Consider the following 19,864-nt stretch of genomic DNA (forward strand, 5'->3'; position numbering starts at 1 on the left):
CCAGCCCAAGGGAGCGCTCTCCATTCCGCTCGGAGCGGCTGAAGAGGAGCTTCTGCCCGCCCGAGGAGCCGCGCTCTGACCCCTGCCCTTCCCAACATGCGGCCCCAGCGCGGGGTCTACCACATGCGGAACTGTTTGTGTGGGGTGCCTTGTTTTCACCCGGCGCGTTTTCAGAAGGGCGCGGCGGCGGCCGGCAGGTGAGTTCCGGGCGCGCTGCCGGGAGCGCAGGTACCGCAGGGGATGGGAGCGGGAATGGGAACGGGAATGGGAATGGGAACAGGAACTGGAACTGGAACTGGAACCGTAACTGGAACCGTAACCGTGCCGGGCGCCGTTGTCCCGGCACCGAGGGTGGTCCTGGCGCCCGGGGCCCTGGGGAGAGGCAACGGCTCTGTGGGAGAGGATGAGGAGCCGGCCTCGGATGGCGGGGCTCTCCCGGGACCAGCTTTCTCGGGTGGGGCTGGAGAGGGAGGACTGGAGAAGGCCGGGTGTTTGCAGAATCGTTAGGGCTGGAAGGGTCCTCTGGAGGTTATCCAGGGCTCTGCCCAGGCAGGGTCACCCGGAGCAGGTTACACAGTATCGCGTCCGCCTGGGTTCTGAATGTCTCCAGACAGTGAGACCCCACGACTTCACTGATCAGCCTGTCCGGAGCTCTGCCACCCTCCATCAAAACGAGTGCTTCCTCGCGTTGAGGTGGAACTTCTTGTGTTTTGGTTTATGGTTATTGCTCCTCGTCCTGTCGCTGGGCACCGCCGAAAAGAGCCTTGGCACCATCCTCTGGGCCTTTAAGACATTTGTACAAATTGATCCGATCCCCTCAGTCTTCTCCAGACTAAACACGTCTGCCGCAGTCTCTCATAAGAGAGATGCTCCATATTGCTCATCATCTTTGTGGCCTCCACTGATGCTCTCCCGGTGCTTGTTCTTTCCCCCCCGGGGCTGTGGGGTGTTGGGAGCGAGGGAGAGCCCCGGGGAGGCGGCTGTGCCTCCTGCCTGCCCGCCCGGGGCTCCGCCGTGAGCCAGCTCTGCTCCTTCTCACACCTCCGCTGCCATCCGCGGGCACTGTGCCGCTCAAGCTGAACAATCTTCCTCAATGCGTTCAGATAAATCAGTCTTGTAGAAGCCGAGGAAAACCAAAGTGCTGTGAACTTCGCTTTTAGCTCAATACATTACACATCACACTGCTAATAAACTCACAGCCTAGTTCCAGGATGTTTCCAATCAGGTACATTGTGGTTCACCCCCGGCCCCACGTTTTTCTTAAGTTAGGGCAGTGTCTTTGGGTGGTGTTTCTTTAAAAACAAAAATTGATGGGAAGTCTATAGGTGAGAGAGATGCTTTGTTTTCACAGTAACACTGATATTTATGGTTGATGTGTGTGGTGGGATAGATTTATGGTGACCAAATGTAATGGGACAGTTTCTTTCCAGTATCTCATGGGAGACGTTTTTAACCTTGTGTTTGCAAGGCACTATCTCGCACTTCTGAATCTCAGCTTGGGTTTTTTTTTGTGTTAAAACAAACTAAAGTAACTTTGTAAGTCTAACCCAATCTACTTGTGTATCCTAGCTTATAGCTTATAGCCAAAGGTCAACTTCTTACTGTATTTGTTCTTTGGACATGATGCATTTGGCTGGGGAATGTGTTTAGTGCTGCAATACAAACAGTAACCACTTGATACAATTACTGAAGTGAAGCCCGTCAAAGCTCCTATTTATTTGATAAGATGTTTCAATTTACTGCTAGGAACTTCAGTTTACTGTTTTTGAATTGATTTGTTAGTTAAGTTTTCATGAAGCACTTTTTTTTTCCCCTTGACACTGTTTAAATGAAATATTTCTGTAATAAATGAAGCTGTATTATTAAAAAAATATTTTTTCCTTGCTCTTCTTTGCTGTCACTTATAGCTGTCTTAAACTTCAGATAATGACAAAATGTCCTCTAGAGGGAGATCTTGTTGCTTTTATGTGCTGAAATGTTGGTCACCTTGTTCCAGTTAAATGTCTGGATCACTTATCTTTGGAAGGGTCTGTGATGATGAATGTGTGTATCTTAGTAAATATCTGGATAATATCTTCTGGATCTGTGCTTAGAAATTTGATAACAGAATATAGAGACATGTGACACTTCTGTAGGTTATGTGAAACACAGTTGTTTTTAATTCAAATAGATCTAATTCTGAAGTTAAAGAATCTTTACAAGTTCCAGAGTCCTACTCCTGCAGAAGTATTTGTATCACCTACATCTGTGGTGTCCCTACATTTGTAGTGTCAATTCTGCAAATGCTTATGAAGGTACCGACTTTCATGCTGCATTCCCTGCTGTCATCAAGATGCTTTTGAGGGCAGTTTCTTTGCTGACCTGAACCAAGAATTTCAGCAGTCTGTCTGAAAGTGTTGTGGGTTAAATCTCTTCAGCATAATGAGTGCTAACAGCTTGGCAAGGAAACAAAGCAATAATAAAATGTCACATTTAATCAATCTTACCCATACTTTTTTGCCTATAAACAGCAGAGGTTGACATATTACTTTGCAGACACATCAGTTGTTTGAATACAGTTAACTCTATACTCCATGTACTCAATACAAATTGTTGGAAAAATCTTGGTGGGATTATTGAATTATTCTGCATGTTACACATGCAGTCTTGGCATGAGATTTCTTTCCCCTGAACATGTTGAAAAAAACTTACTCCACAGTTGAGGCATCTATGCTTTCTTTTTTCTGAAAGTAAATGCAAATAGTGAATTCAATGTAGCTTCTGGCATATCTGATCCGTAAAACTAAAGGCTTTGTGGAACATGGTCTGTGGATATAGTTGGAGAATTTCCTCTTACTGCAAGGCTGCTGAAAGGGTCAAAAAATGGGTTTGCATTTTAACTTCCAGTTGAACTCCTATACACTTCTTTCAAATTATCTGTACTGCTAAGAAATAGATATTGTTAGACTGACTCCAGAAGGGTTGTAGTATTTGTGTTCTTATAAATGTACATACAAAACCACTACATAATTAATTTCTTCTCTCTGTATGTGTAGAAGTAATGCTAGAAGTAAGGCAAAGTAATTTGCTGTATTTGTATTGCAAGGTTGTTTTCTTTTTCATCCTCATTGTCATTGTTTTGTGGTATGCAAATACACCTCTGCAATGCATTAAAAATGTATGCAAAGGGCTTGGAGGCAAATCGTGTTGTTTAATAGAATGTACATTGTGTTATAATAGAGGAATGAGTTCCATTAATAAACAGAAATAAGAGTTTTGAATTTTTTTTTTCTTTTGTTAAAAAAGGCATATTTATATCCCTAAGTTACTAAAATTGTAGACTCTGTAATTAATTGTGCTCTGAATAATCAATTCTTTATTTTAGATCATAATTTTGGAGGATTGCAGCACTGAGATCTCTGGAGTCTGCTGTGTCTAGCCATAATGAGTTTGGTTGCTTATGAAGATTCAGACTCTGAGACAGAAACTGAAAAGACTGAAGCCCCCGATGCTTCTGGCAGACGAGCAAACCAGCTGAGTTCTTCTGTGAGTTGTGTTCAGCACTTTGCACGTGGTAGTACAAAATCTACATATGAAATGCACCCTGCTGGGAGGACTGGCAGATCTAGCAGGAGCAGGGTTTGTGAAGATCCCCCTGAGCATTGTGCACAGAATAACAACACTGCCTTGGCACCTCCCTACAGTCGGAGGGTGTGCTCTGGCCATGCTGCATTATCTGTGGCTTACAAAAACTATGAACAGGCTTCAAGCTCCTCAACAAATTCTGGAAGTGGCGTTTCCCAGAAGAGAACACATCAAGACAGCGCTAGTACCGTAACAGGAATTAGACCATATATCCCTAAACGATTGCGTCAAGAAAATTCAAGTAAGCCTGAAAAGGAAGAATCTGACCAGAGAGGTAGCTCAGTTTGTGATGTTAAGTCAAGTGTATCAGGAGAGCAGACTTTGAGAAAGATCTCTGAATTAATTAAGCCATATTTGGGATCTAAATATAAAGTAACTGAAGTTCCCAAAAGCTTAATATTTTACATGTCTAAACACAGCGGCCCTGTTAATGAAATCCAGTGGTGTCCTGTACGGGAACAAAGTCACATGCTTCTCTCAGCTTCTATGGACAAAACAGTCAAGGTAATGTAAATAAAGATGCTTTGTGGCTCAGTCATCAGACTTAAAAATATTGTATTAAACAATACTCTTCTGGAAATAACATCCTTGCTTGTGTGTATTTAACAGTTCCAATGTACTCAGAATTTGAGGAGATGCTTTATAAGATTATTATGAACTTGCAGTCTAATCCTTCACTATACTCACAGTTAGTTCCATTAGCTTGGAATTTGGTAGTTTTATTTTTTTTTTTTTTTTATTTTAGTCATGTCAGTGTTTTAGACCTTAAGAAGTTAGATTTCTGTTAGGTCATTTCTCATGATCTGTATCAGTGTTTTATCACAATGGCCATGAGCACTATGGTATGCACATAGATTCTGCCCTGAGTTATTAAGCAACTAACTGCCAACACTGGAATAATATTTTGAAGAACTTTACCTTTCTGACAGGCCTCTGTGACATCTGCTGGAGGAGGTGGGTCAGGTCAGATTGATTTTGCATCTCAGAATGGCGTCTTGTCATGATCTAAGGGGTCTTCCCACTGTAATTTGTTTCAAGAGTTAATTGCTCAGTACTCAGAGTGAATTTTCCTCCTAGCTTTAATGAATTTGTCTTCAGTTCTTTGGTAATTTAGTCAGTTCAATGAGCTATTGTTTTTAAAATGGGTAATAAAGGTATTTTATGTGTATGCTTTCCCAGATATAGGGCTGATTGTGCCTCTGGGTTCAAGTAATGAAGTGGCCTTGCACAGGAACATAGCTTTGGTAAGAGTGCACAGAAAAAAGTGTCCTTTCCTGGAAGACATGGTTTATTGCATCTAATGTGTATTTACCATGGCAGGCACAATTATTTTCATGCTTCTAAAATTTAATACTTTAGTAAACCTTTCTAAATAGGGACAAGAACATCCCTTGTACCAGCATACCAACATAGTTCCTCCATCTTCTTCCCCAGGATTTTTAAACCTCTTTTATTAAACATTAAATGGAGGTAAAAATACCTTTGTTTCTCCTTGCAAGTTGTCTTTAGTATATTTTTTATATCTTGGCTATTGCTTGAAGGACAGACTTAGAGGGAAAAGGCTAAGATATGCAAAAAGTGCTGATGGATGTTTCTGTTAAGCAGCAATGTTTATTATTCTGTTAGCAATGTAAGTTCAGGTTGTACAATACTGATGTCCGGATGTCTGAATTTGACCTTTTGTCTTAAATTGTTACATCATCTGCTTAATGTTTGTTGACTATTCCAGAGCTTCATTTTACTGATCGGTGAAGTGTTGAATTTGGTATACAAATCTAAAATTTATGTTGTTCCTGCAATATAAAATTATTAAAAAGTTGAAATAATGGCCAGTTTGGTTTGTCCTCTGAGCATAAAGGAAAACTGTTTTTCTGAATCAGTGTTTCCATGCCTGCGTGGAAGCAGTCATTGACAGCAAAGCCAGTTTTTGAAGAAATCAGAGTTTTTTAGGGCTTCCAAACCTTCAAAATTCAATATAAATGAAGTATATTAGTGTTGGCAACACTTCAGAGCATGCGGGTCTAAAAAGTTAATAAAGGAATAACGTAACTCTTAGGAAGTATCTGAAACCACGCTTTAACTTCTGGAAGGCAGCTCGTAGAGGCGCAGCAAGCGATGGATGCTCCTTGGTGCTCTTTGCAGGGGAACCTCGCGGCGGTGGCGCCGGGACACGGGCCGGGCTGGGCACCAGAGGGCGCGGTGGCACCGAGGATTCACCTGCTCTTAGGCTCCCAAATTCCCTCCCTTCCTGGGATCACGGGCACGGAAATCCCTGGTGACTGTCACAGCAGTGCTTTACCTTCTGGGAATTGATTTTGGCTGTCTAATGTTTCCTGAAGTTGGCCATTTCCCTGTATAGGCATAAAAAAACTGATTGAAAATGCGGGTCAACTATTCTTTTTCCTCATCCTTTTAAACTTCACAGGTTGTATATGTGTTCTAACTTGAGATGCCTGTGGTAGTTTAAGTGGTGCTTGAGCCAGAGCTCTGTAGTTGTACTCAATTTGTGTAGTATTTAGCCACTTTTGTATATTTTATCTGTTCTTATGTGCTTAATAATTTCTTCTTTTATCACAAGCTAATAATTTTCCCTTGTGTGAAAGGATTTTTTTTTTTTTTTAATTTGGCAAGGAGAAGGAAGAAACACTTGGTTTACTTACCTTAGTGATCATAATTTTTTATTCCCATCTAATCCCATCTATTCCCCATTCCCATCCCATTAAGATAACTAAGTAATTTGTATCACACAGATACATATCTAAAATGTGTATGTGGAACTGATTATGTGCATTTTTTACTTTTTAAGTATGTGTATGTGTCCTGTTTAGATCAGGAGAAAAGAACAGTCTTCCATTTATGTTCTCTCAGGTTGAAAAGTGCTCTTTGACATATCTTTATGAATCAGTGTAAGTCATACTAAAGTATTTACAATAAATGAGTTGATGTTTTCAGTTTCTGTTGTCTGAAGAATAGCCTAGAGCTGGAAGGTCATCAGAAGCATTTAGTAAAAGTATCTTGCATAGTTAGGAATGAATGAACTGTGTTACAGCATTTTATGGTTTTCTTTGAAAGTATGTTATCTGATTTCTTTTGTATTGCTGCATTTAAAACACCTCAAGTTAGTATCAGTTACCAGCTCAGGAGTGGAATTCTTTAGAGTAACACTCCTACCAGCAGATGGGGCACTTCGGCATATTAGAAAGGGATGGGAACTAAACTGCCTCTGAAGACTTAAAGACTTTAATATTTGCCTCTATGTTGTGTGTTGAAAGACCAAAGTTACAAGTTTATGCATGTGTTGCTAAATGTATAAGAAAACCCCTGAAAATAAGTCAGAACTCCATCTGGGAAGGGATAGGCATTGGAAATTACCTACAGTTCTTCAAATCTGGAGCATTAGTACGAGAATATTTAATGCTAAATTTTAAATTTGTAGGGAATGGGGAGCTCTTACTGTGGCAGTGCTGCTCTTCACAGTTATACTCTAGCAGTGTTGTGAGTGATGTATGTTTTTAGTTTAGGTAAGTATTTTAAGGACTGTGAAACACTGTTGTCTGAATTGATTAAACTTGTTTTCTTTGAATAACACTTCTCTACCTTCTGTTTGAATAGCTGTTGTAAATGAATTTTAGGCATCTACTGCCATTTTTGGGTTTTCCTGCTTAAACACCAAAATAGTGTTCATGATTTAATATCTCATCTACTGTTTTTGGTTTTTTTTGGCATAAATGTTGAGAGTTATCACTGCTGTTAAAGATGCCTGGTTCCCATAGTGTGGATATTGAATGCTTTCTGAACATCAGGCCTTGTTTAGGTATTTCTAATTTAGAACCCCAAATACAGAATCCAGAATCACAGTTTACCACTGAATACAGCTTTTTGCCTCTGGTAGCAGAGAACATAAAAAAGTTGTGTCTTGAAAGACATTTATCTGTTGCAGAAACCACAATGCTGCATTCACACTGTCAGTGTCTTTTATTTGGAAGATCTTGTCATTACACAGAGCCACACAGATGTTAACATTTTCAGTAGTTACTGGTACTGTACTTAGCTTTTTAACAATTGTTCATAACTTCAGCATCCTATGCCTTTATTCTATTATTGCCTTCAAATTAACTCAAGGTAACATCTTTATATAATCATCTGTTAGCTGTTAATTTTGTGTTTCTCATATTTTATTTAAAGCATCACAGCAGGTATTATGTTTGTTGCAGAGGATTTCTTAATTTTCAGCACTTTCACTCTCCATTGTTAAACAAGATCAAGGAAAGAAAATGCTGCAATTCTTGAGTATGCAAAAAGTATATTAATAGCACTTTGTGTTCTAATACATTGTTGCAAGTTTTTCTTATGTATTTTGTTCCCTACTGGCCTAGTTGAATGGTAATTTAGTCACAGCTCTATCTATACAAGTAAAGTATAAAGTATAAAGTTTTTAGGATGAGTTTAATAACATCAACCTCTTGAACAGGGGCATTGATGACTCCCCATGGTTAAGAACATAACAACCATACTGGTTCAGATCAGGGCTCTGTCTAGCCCAGGGGTCAGTCTCTAAGTAGATGTGTAAAGAAGAACAAGTCAAAGGTGTGTGGTGCCCTTACGTCCTTTTCTGGTCTGTGCTTATTTTCAAGTTAGGATTTCTGAGCTCCTAAGTAGTTCATCTTTGTAACTTGCTACCTCAAGAGATTTCTTCCAGATACTGTTCCAGTCTTCTGAGACTCTTTTGTGATGATTAGATTTAGAGTGGTATGTTACTTATACTCATTAAATTTAATGTATGGATTTTGGTTCCTGGAGTGTGTCAAATGCCACAGGAAATACAATTTTCGATCATACTTTCAAAATATTTTATTATTTTGTGGTTTTGTGTCTGTTTGGAGAAAGATGGAACAGTAGTATTTTCCAGGAATTTTGTTATTCTTGATCCTGTTGTATTGGACTGAATGATAGAAAATGATAGCCTCAATCCATAAACTGTATGCACAGATAGTGGCAACACAATTTTCCTAGCTACTGGCCACTATCCTGCCTCAGAGTAAAAAAATCTAATATTTCGGTTTTCAACCGTTCAGTACACAATTCACTCGGAATAGGCAGTGTTTCTTGTTGTTCTGTCACAGGCCTGTCTGTTCATTAAGGAATAAATTTAAGCTGCCAGCATATTTCCTGTACACTCAGGCATAGCTGTCAGATGGCTGTAGCCCTGTCACAGCTAGGCTGGATTCAAACTGTTCACTAAGCAGAATTAGCTATCATGCTGCTAGTACCTCAAGTAGGGCAACTCTTTGATTGATTTTTAAAATCTAGGTGTGGCAACATTCCTTTAACTGTAGGTTAAGATGACAAATTGGGAAGTCATCCTATTTGATACATATGTTCTTTATTTGAAATGTTTTGAAGATGTCTGTTGATACATTTTAAATAATGTATATTAAAAATAACAAGCAGTTCTCCCCATTATCTTGGAAGTGGCAAGGGAATGCTCATATTCTGGATATTGTGTGCTGCTTACCTAGCTGTGGGAAAAAACCCATTGTTTTCTTGTTGAAGAGGCTACTAAATTGGCTGTTCTGAAAGACTGAAACAGACTTTTTATGAAGGTTCTGGCCTTCTTCCCTTGTCTGTTTAGAACTGTGCATATTTTTTTCCAGTGATTTTAAGATTGCTAATTATGATGGCAGTACACTTATGTGATAGGTACATGCATAGTAGTACCAGCCTTTTTTGTATGCCTTGATCTTCTTCTAACAAAATTATTTCATACTCCTCAATGAGAAATATCCTCCAAAATGCTTATTTTTGTAAGGAAAGGAATGTCATGCAGGAAGGAATGTACTTGACCATCAGTGAAAGCTTCTGGCTGGGCCATGGGTAGGTGATAATCCAGGTCATGATGTAATAGATAGCTCTCACAATTGTTCTGCAAAAGCTGGTGACATATATCAGCAAAGAACAGTTCATGAAAGTGGTGAATTTTGGTCTCTTCATCCCAAAGGTTTGTGTGGGTAAGAGTTGTTTCACATTTGGTATTTTAGTACCTTGATAATGTGTAGAGATTGCTGTTAGAGAGATATATTTTTTTAATTATTTTCTTGTTTCCAGTGATGCTGTTGTCAAGGAAACAGAAATCCTTGTAAAGCCTTTGTTCACTTTTTTGGAATCCACAGCTGGAGATGACTTGTGTAGTTTTTATTATGTTCTAAGTGTTTGACACACTCTTAAGCCTCAAAGGATTTTTTCAAAGGAATATGTTTCTTTGAGTATAAATAGCACCATCCTCATCTCTGTAGGGTTTGATAAGACATTGTTTCTTTCCTTCTGCACTAACAAGAACTAAATTCAGTACTGCTTTGGATTAGAATTTATTTTAACACTTTTATGAAGACTGACATTTGAAGAAAAGAGGGAGGGCAAAGATACAGTGAGCCTCTCAGCTTCTGGGTGAGGTTTTTAGCTTTGTGATGTCATGAGTATTTTTTCCACTTGGAAATGACTCCTGACTTAGGATCTCCTTAAAGAATGCAAAAGTGATAACCCCAAGTGTTCTTGTGAAGCTTTATGGCTGTGTTAGAGGATGTGGCTGTGGGGGAGAAGAATGGGATGGATAGTTCAGAATATAGCTAGTATGCCTGTGCTCCCCCCTGCCCCCACAGAAATAAATTGGGAACTATTTAAAGAAAATCTTTGAAAAGAAAAGTTCTTCCAAGAACATGGAAGTTACTGAAGCCTGTCTGTATTTTGAGTCTGACTACAAATCCTCGTCAGTGTTTTTCTCTTTTATTCAGGTGCTTAGCATGATTAAGCCTTGAGGGAAAAATACTGAGGTCTTCTGTGAAATTTGGTTGACACTGATCAACAGGTGCAAAGTGGCCACAGGTGAGATGCACAGGATAACACAGTTGTTGTGACAGTATTATTTCACAAACCTTTTTTCCTGTAGAAATCCAAAAGCAAGGAGAACTAAATATCCTTAACAGTGATGTGGAAGAAAGGATTCTATTCTCTTATGTTACCTAAATAGAGTTTGGGTTACTTGTATCATTATTTGCAGAAGTATGAGGAATTGAAAGTGTTTATCTGACTTTTTTCTTAGCAATCCATCTGTCCCAAATGGGTGAGCTCTGCACTTCCTTTCTTCTGGGAGCTCTTCCAGGTATTTCCTGTGTCTCTGAAGTAGCAGAGGATAAAGCAACCTTGTGTTTTTCCCAGCACTAGCCAGCCTGCTAGTGAAGAGGGTCAGGGCTAGAGATGTCAGTGGAGCAGTGCCTCTAAAGGAGCTGAACTGGTAATGTGGTAAGGTAAACTCTCCAGTTACAGGATCTGTGTGGGCAGCTGCTGTGCAGTCTAGTGGCAGAATGTCAGCTGAGATGGGAGACATATATGATGGTGTTATCCCCATTCTGGGTGTGTCAGTAAGATTGCTGGTGAGAAAGTCAAGATTTTGATATGTGGGAAAAAAAGAGAGCTAGGGTAGTTTTAAGTGACTGTAATATATTATGGGAGTATCTCAATTTTTTTGTAACGGTTAAGAAATTTAGAATATTTTTGCTGTTTGAAAATATAAATCACACCAATCTAACTTTGCTTCTTTTCTAGAAATCTGGCTTTATAGCAGCATCACCCATACTGCTATATATTTAAAAAAATCTGCTAACAAAGCCACAAGGCATCTTATGACTTTGATTCCTTACCCTTCATGGTTTGTCAATGTTGTCAAGGAAACAACTTTTTGAGAAATTTTGCTCTACTTTTTCAGGTTCTATAGAGGGATTACTTGTGTAGGATTGATCTGGCATCAGGGCTGGAAAGAGTTTTCCTGAAGTTTCTATTCTTTTCAGTATGTTCACGTCCTTGCTTTTTTAAAAGCGGATTTTATTTTTAGTATGAATCATATAGCTGCATCTTTAAGGTCATAATACCAGTGAATGTACCAAGGATTGCTGAAACCTGATCTTTGAATGAAGCCTCGTAACTTAATTGATGCCTTTGCTATGTATTTATTCTAAGAAAACAATTGTTAGTTATAAATTCCCTTTAAATTATAGGAGAAAGAAACATTAGAAAACCCCTTGTTCTTCAAAGAAGTTGCTTCATAACTATGGAACTAATGACTTACTGTCCTTTATCATACATATCATGTTTCATTGCAGTAATCATCTCTCTTCAAAGAAAAAGCATTTTGCGGCTGGTGTGGAATTGTGTTGGGTTTGTCTTCCAGCTCGTGCGTGCTGGGTGATGGGCTGGTTAGATTGTTACAGCTGATCTTTACCTTCACTGTGCTTGTGGAGGTTTTATTTTATAATAATAAAACTGCTGTTTTTCTTCTAGGGCATACCTGAAAATGTTATAAAAACTTCTGCCTTTCTCAGATGTTTTGGTTGGTTGATGGATTAGGAATACTGGGCGTGATAGTGAAGGCTGCATGTGCTTGTGTGTTGTGCATGTGCCAGCTGTGTAACACCTTTGCTTCCTGAAGTCAGAATTAGGAATCTGTCCTGTTCTCTAGTCTCCTTGCCTCTTTCCAAATTATAATTCCTTCTTTAAAAGAATTTTTCTCATCCTGAACATTGTGAACTAGTGCATGGAATTTTGTATTTTTATCTGCTGAGGGAGGGACACAGCTGGGTTTCTATGGAAAGGATGGGAGTTAGGGGTGCAGGTGGTTAGGGCTGACACAGTCATATAAACATGTTAAAGCTAGCACTATGTTAACAATGCAGAAGAAATTAAAATTAATTAGGTAGTTCAATCTTATTCTGCTCGCTGGTACTGAAATGGTGCTGGTTAAAATGGCCTCATTGCTAGTAAGACACGTAGCTGCTTGACATAATTAATAGTTTATTTCCATAATTAAATAACTAGTTTTCATGTTTAGTACTGGGTTATGTCACTGACATCAGTGGGTTTAGTACTGCATTTATGTTTTCCAAAGAAGAGGATCTTTAATATTTTGTTTTAATTTATTGGGTTTTTCTCTTTGTTCTTGTTTGTGTTTTATTTTTTCCCCCCCACTTATTAACATTGTCAATAGCCTTGGGAATAATAAATGGTTTATTTTTTAGTTGAAAGAACGAAGTTGTAAGGAAAATGTAACTAGCCCAGGCTGACTGATAAATGCAAGATTCATTAAAGCTCAGGTTTTCAGATAGCTGTTCTAAATCACTAACTGTGTACAGCCTCTCAGATAGTACTCCAAATCAGGGTGGGGCAGTAAGACTGCAAAAGTTACTTTTTAAAACAAGAAAATCACCTGGTTAACACTGGGGATGGACAGAATTTGCCTGTAAATTTGACTCAGGTAATTTCTTCCAAGCAGAAATTAGTCCCTAAGTACATCTCTCTACTATTATTTTTAGACCTGCTGCAGTGATGTGTTGCTGTGTGCCTTTGCACAAATTCATTGACAGTGTGTGCACAGCTGAAATTGTCCAGCTCTGTTGTGCTGATGAACAGCTGCCACTCATTGGATGGTTGGGTCACCAGAACTTGTCCATAGCTGTTGTCCCTGCTGTGCCAGGTGTTCCCAGTGGATAGCATGCAAGAATGGGACAGGTTTAATCATTCCTTTCTGTTTGTTTTGTTTGTACTTTGTTTTATTGACTCTGTGAAGAAGATGGTGTCTTATGGTATCTGGTTTTATATATGTACATAAATCAATATAAAGCTGTAGAGCACATGAGTAGCCTTATCTGATTGGCAGTTTTATATTAAAAAGGTATGATAGTATTGATAGTACAGTACAAACAGCCATGGTTTGAATTTTGATAGCTACTGTATAACTGAAGCTTAAGAAAAAAACCATAAAACTAAAAGGAGTTTGTCTGTGGTGGTTTTTTCCTTCTTGTTTTCAGAAATAAGTCACAGATCAGCAGGAGTAGACACACAGTATTTCAGAAACTGGGAGTGCAGTTGCTAAGACTTGTGTTCTGAATAGAGCAGCACTTCTTACACCAGTAGTGGATGTTCCCAGTCTGTGGGATGCAAGTGTCTGTGGGATATGCTTGTCAAAGTAGCCAGTCCTTCCTTACCTGTAGGAACTGAGGATACTTAAGGCAATTTGCCTCCAAAGTGCTCTAAGTCTGAAATTAAGGTGTCTAGCACTTATGAGGAATCCCTGCTTTTAATAGAGCATAAATGTTTGTGACTTGAAGAAGTGATTGATGCTAATGAATATGATTCATAGAGATGAAGGGGAAACCAGATTATTTAATAAGTGGCTATAGTAATTTAGCTAATTATCTCCTGGAGAGCTGCAATACATTTGAAGTTCTTCTCCTTTGCCTGCTGGTAAGATCTTGATTGCTGAAGTGTTTTCTGTGAATACTGTCTGCTAGGAACCATTACTGGGTTTGTACTTCTAGGTGTTGTGAGCACAGGTGTTATTCTTAACACACTACTACATGCTCTACACTGCATTCTGAAGTTGATGAGAAGCTGCCAAATTTATGCCATGTTCTTCTCCCACATAGGGGCAGCAGTAGGAATTTAGTGGTTTAAAAGTAATTCTTAATAGCTACCTGTCATTAAGTATATGTTTCTCTAAATTCCTTGAATATGTGTGTCAAACTGCTCTGCTTGAACCATGTCATCCCAAATACACCTCCTGCTGTGTGCGATGTAGCTAATGTATCTGAAGTAAATTTTTGTGGATATGTAGTATACAGCAGGGGTGGGGATTTAAGTATCTTTGCTATACTTAGTCTTATGCTAAAATAATTCTGATTTTTCATATTCTAGAACAAACAATAGCTTGAATCACTAGCTGATTTATAAGGATACTGTAACTTCTTTTCACTTCTGTGTTTTCCAGGAACTTGCCATTTGAGGAACATCCACAGGGTTAGCCATAGTGCAGTGGTTAGTCACAAAACACTTAAAGGTTAACTGCAAACTAGATGGAAATTCTTCACTTTTTTGGTGTGTGTGGGAAGTTACTCTCTTGCACTGTCTGCCCAGCATGAATGTACAATTGCTATTTTGTAGCTACAGGAAAACCTAGTCACGCTCATAACTTTTAGCTGGCTGAGAATGTGATCTATATGAGCATATTCCTCAGAGGCAATGGTTTATGGAAAACTTGTGATAAGCTTCAGGCGTAGCTGTCCCAAAATCTTTCTGCACAATAAAGAAAATGCTGTGTTAAAAGATGATGATTGATGGCATGGCAGAAACTGCTTTTGAGAAGGAGAGTCCTCGATAACTGATGATTTTCAATATCCTTTACTGGATATATATGCTTATTTACAAATTGGTTTTTTCTGTGAGCATTGCATATAATGTAAAGGTTGCCTGTCTTCAGGGTAAAAAATAGTGGTTCTCTTTTAGTTTTCCGATTTTCTCTCTTTTCTTTCTTTTTTGTCAGCTTGTCATGTGACTGAGCATTTGGTAAGCCCATCTCTCTTGTAAGTAGTGGGAATTAGCTAAGAAAGATTGATCAGTACAGATGACTAAGACATCAAAAGAAGTCTCTGTTGGTGTGAATCTTCCTGTCTGGTCTGACTTTGCTCAACTGTTCTTGAGACTTATTTGATGTTTTGGCTGAGAGTTTCTGATATTTCATTTGGACTGCCTAATACATAGGGTGTTAATTTCTAGGCTGCTTTAGTACAAATCTCTGCAATAATTCAGAGGATACTTAATTTGGATTTTAAAATGGTTTGAGAAAACAGCATACAATAATCTATGTATTATGGTGTATATGGTCTAATACCATCATGCCATCTCTGTAAAACAGATGAATTCAATTGAAAAACATGTTTTAAGTTGTTGCTTTCCTCTTAATTTACTGTAAATTCAATGATGAGCATCAGAAACATAGATATTTATACCCCTAAAATGCCTGAAGACATTATCTTGTCATACTTACAAATAAAATAGGAGAAAATACTAGTGACATAATTTTACTTTTTATTTAATCCTTCTATTCCTTGGTTGTTTTTTTACAAAAAGCAGTAACACACTGCTCTGGGGGTTTTAAAATGTCAGTAGCTTTGAGGATGTGCACTGGAGCAGTTGGGCTTCAAGTAATGCCAGTTTGGCAACCTGGCTTGCCTTAGGGTTTACCTGTTATGCTTGGTGGTAGTAATGGTAGTGTAGTAGTAATTAGTGTGGTGTAACCTCCCACAGCCTGTTTTATTTTGCTGACTGCTTTATCTGGGAACAGAATAATTCCTCATGAACCTTGCCAAAGGTTGCTACTAAATAATTGTAAGAAAGTGTTTCAACAGCATTTTGGTGTTCTTGCACAGAATAAGGAAAGGGAAAGGAAGTTTCAGTATTCTCCTGTATTTCTTCTTTTGAATAATCCAGAGTAGGTTGATTTTCTCTGAAACATACTTTGAGCACTTGGAAGAGAACTACAGTTATGATTTTATTGATTAGTTTGGTTGAAGATCACTTTTATCTGAACTCGTGTCTTTAGTAGGAGTGCAGCAACATGGTCGTAATTCTCAGTTGTTAATCTCCAGAGACTGTAGAACATTTTTTTTCTTCTTGTTTTCTCAGTCTATATATAGTCTAAGGAAACAAATATTGGGGAAGGTGGGTAAAATGTAGATCTCATGAGGAGGTCCTTAACAAGCCTTGGATTGGTTGCATGAGATAGATGCTGTGTTTGGGGTCAGGTGTTCTCCATTGCTGAGGAATGGACCAACTTTCCTGGAGGATGATACCCTCCGAAGTGAAGTCCAGCTGGCTGCTGGTATGAGCAGGGTGCTGACTGGGGTTAATGACCTGTGGCACAGAGTGTCTCATCCCCTCTGTTCTCCTGGCAGCTGGCGTTGCCGGTGCTTATGATGGGCTTTGAAGTAGAACAGTAAATCTGCACTTAATGCAGCCAGGCAGCAGCAGGAACTGGCTTTTAGACAAGGCCAGGAGTTTCTTGGCACTATGCACCTTAAGAACATTTCGTTTTTCTTTTTTTAAGAAGATTTTGCCTTATTTTTCTCTTTAAACGTAATCCTTGATAAAAGTTTGATCAGGAAGAGTTTTCTGGTATAGAATAAAACTGCTATTCATACTGGGCTGAGAGATACAGACCAGTAGGACACCCTTATAGGATATAACTATCCACACTCTTGTTTTGACTGATTAAAAATCCTCTATGTCAAATAATTGGAGAGCAATAGAGTAAATTTAACCTTTTGTACTTTAGAACGCTGTCTAAATGTTTCTTCTCCATCTTGGAGCACATTATTCATTAATCTCTTTTCTAGTGGAAAGAAGCTGTCTTTAATCTTAAAATAACAAAGGACAAAACACCAAGTCATGACTCTTCCGACATTCTGTTCTTGGGGTCATTTTTTTTTTCCTGTTTTCAGAGTTTATTTCTCCAAGAAGGTCTTGATCAAGACCAAGATCAGAGTTAATGATCAAAGTCTCCTTCTGCCCCTGAAGACAGTAATGATTAAAACTTTTTTTCCAACAGAATGAAGTCAGTGCATTTTCTGATTTTCACATTTTTACCTTATACATTGTGTTTCATCGCTGAATTTGGTTGCTTTTTATTTTTTTTTCTTTTTTAGAGAAATGGACCTAGTTATAAGGAAGATGGAAGAAAGCATGCAACCTAACATGAATAGTGTCCTCAGTATGTGCATTGGGGATACCTTTGACTTGATGATGAATATTTTCAGTCAGGTATGGCTCACGTCAGTCTTATGATCTTGAGTTCTGTTAGGGAAACTCAGAAACTTTTGGTTTTATTTCCATCTGATGGTGTGAGGAATTAAATTGTAATGGTCCCTTCTGAGAAAACAATCAGAATTAGTGGGTTTTTTCCCTTAGTGTTTGCCTGAAGGAGAGTTTCTTATCAAAAGCCATGTACTGGCATTTGAATACATATCCCAATATTAGCAGGTAAGCAAAGGTATGTAATTTTCCTGAGCAACAAAATACTTGATTACAGGTCTAATGATAGTTTAAGAGGTGTTTTCAGATGTGCTGAAATCAAGGACTTGAAGCAGATGAACTTAATTATCTTTGTGAATATTCACAATCACATTATGTGCTTTAAATGTCACATTTGGAAATAGTGCCTCATCGCTAGTTAATTAGCAATAATTACTCAAGGTAGTACTTATGTTTATGGAATCTCTTACCTACTTTGAAAAATGTATTTTGCTTCTAAAGGTTTCTTGGTATAAAATCCAGATTTTATTTAAATCATTCTGTAAGTGTTGCAGCTGCTTAGGCCCTCTGTACTCTTTACCTGTACCACTGCAGCCCAGATAATCACTTATTTCATTCCATTTGGTATTTAACACCTGAACTGTGATGTGCATAATATTTCTTTTTTTTTTTCAAAAAAGCAAGCAGTTGATTTTTTTTACTTTGGCAGCATAAGAGAAGCAGTAGCAAATTAGACTGGCAGACTAGATCCATCATGAGGTGTTACAAAGGTGCGCTGACATCTTCAGCTAAAGAAATGTGGCTTATGATAATACCAGAAGGGTTTTTTTTCAGTCATAGCACTTAGGCTCTGTATGCTTTTCTCTCTCTAAGGATGTTTTTTCTTGGCAGAAAGCATTCCACATCCCAAGATAGCTTGTACTGCAACCAGAAAAAGAACCACTCATAGATCCTAGAAAATCTTCCCTATAGTCAAGTTTCCAGGTTCCCTCTTCCATTTTTCTTCAGTAGTTTTCAGGTAGAAACTTTATTTCAATATCCAAGGATTCTCTTCAAGGTTTTTCCATTAAAATAAATCTTTCTTCAATAGTGAATCTTTCTTTTGATTTGTTTGCAGCAGTGCACTTTACATGTGCTTATGTGTATGTATATTAAAAATATATATATGTTTAAATATATATAAAAAGAGCCTTAAATTAGCAGAAAACCTCAATTGTCAACTACTTTTACTTAAAAACTTCATATTCTCTTTGCCTGCACATTTCATTAACCTGTGTGAATGGAGAATCCATTGAAATCCTGGTAGTAATAATTATATTTCAGAATAATGTTTTTCTATATAATACCTGAAATACTTTAAGTTTTAAATCTGAGACAGTACTTATAACATGCTAAGCAGATGTTTGATCTCTCAGACATAATTTCAAACTAGTTCAGAGAACAGGAAGAAAAGCTACTAAATTTTAGAAAAAAGCCATGAAGATTAATTAAACTAATTATCTGTGCTTTCTGCTGTGGAAGTGGAGATAACTGCAGGTACATGAAGGCATAACCAAGGGGCGTGATGAATATTTGTTCAAGCAGTAAAAGTGTTTTAGTGATGGCAACACTAATGGAGGGGACATTGAGTAATAGGAAGCTGAAATAAAAAAGTGAATCTGATAATCTGATTGTGGAAGGGTCTTCAACATGTTATGTGAAAATAGTGTTGAAATTGCTAAGGGCTTCATTGGGGAAACTTCCCAATGATAATTTTTCATTTGTAGAGTGACTTGGAGAAAACAAGCTTTTCACAAGCACCAAGTTTTAATTTTAAGTAATTTGGGTAATGTCATAGACCCATTCTAACTGAATGGTCTGGTAATGATATCAAAAAGCTTTCACCCATGTGTCTGCTATGCCAAAAGGGTTGAAACAAAACATTTTTTGCTTACATTTTTCTCCTGCCATTATACATAAAGGGCTCCTTTCTTCTTTGAGAAATCTACTCTTGGGTATCTCAGTACAGAGTCTGGATTATCAAAAAACTTGGTATTGAGCTGTTGACTTTCCTTGTTTATTTTAGAAATTGTTTGCATTTATGTGCTTAAATATGATTTAAATACTCTTGAAAGATTTGATCAAAACCGGTCACTAGTCTCTTTAAATTTGTGCCAATATATAGTCACCTGCAATGCTACTAGAATTTTCAAGTAAGCCAAACCCCAAATTTTTGCATTAAGTTCTAATTTTGAAATTCTTCATTCTGTAAGTCTGCAGTGGCAGTGAAGCAAATGCAATGAAGTATTCTAGGTGAAGTAACACTTTCTGTAGGTGTGCTGTACTGCTGCTGCAGTGAGAAATGCTGTACCCCAGGCTGCATTGTTTAAATGTTTATGTTGCAGTGGTGCCAAGGAGCTGAGCACTCAGGAGCCTGTGACCTTTGGGTTTGAGTGCATGTTTCAGGGCTGTGCTGCCCAGAGCAGTCGAGCTGGCTTGGGTGTCAAAGCTGCTGAGTGGGGCTGGTGTGATGTTCTGCTGGGATACACAGGTATCTCTCTGGGCTGAGTTTGACTGGGAGTTCTCATGGTGCTGCTGCACACATGTGCTGACCAAGTAGGTTTGCACT

The 19,864-nt window shown here is 38.4% G+C and overlaps 1 protein-coding gene across 1 annotated transcript in view; it reads left to right on the forward strand.

Annotated features, from left to right (window-relative positions):
- The first annotated feature begins 204 nt into the window (after nucleotides 1-204).
- Nucleotides 205-19,864, forward strand: part of WDR25 (WD repeat domain 25) — a 59,936-nt gene continuing 40,276 nt past the window's right edge. The window contains exons 1-2 of the mRNA XM_005520129.3: nucleotides 205-228; nucleotides 3,365-4,128. Coding sequence (XP_005520186.2) covers nucleotides 3,424-4,128 — 705 coding nt within the window. The 5' untranslated portion in view covers nucleotides 205-228; nucleotides 3,365-3,423. The remainder of the gene's footprint in view (nucleotides 229-3,364; nucleotides 4,129-19,864) is intronic.

The sequence above is a fragment of the Pseudopodoces humilis genome, chromosome 7 (genome assembly GCF_049639895.1).
Source record: "Pseudopodoces humilis isolate 2021_Gansu_Grassland_sample_001 chromosome 7, ASM4963989v1, whole genome shotgun sequence".
NCBI classification, from domain to species: domain Eukaryota; kingdom Metazoa; phylum Chordata; class Aves; order Passeriformes; family Paridae; genus Pseudopodoces; species Pseudopodoces humilis.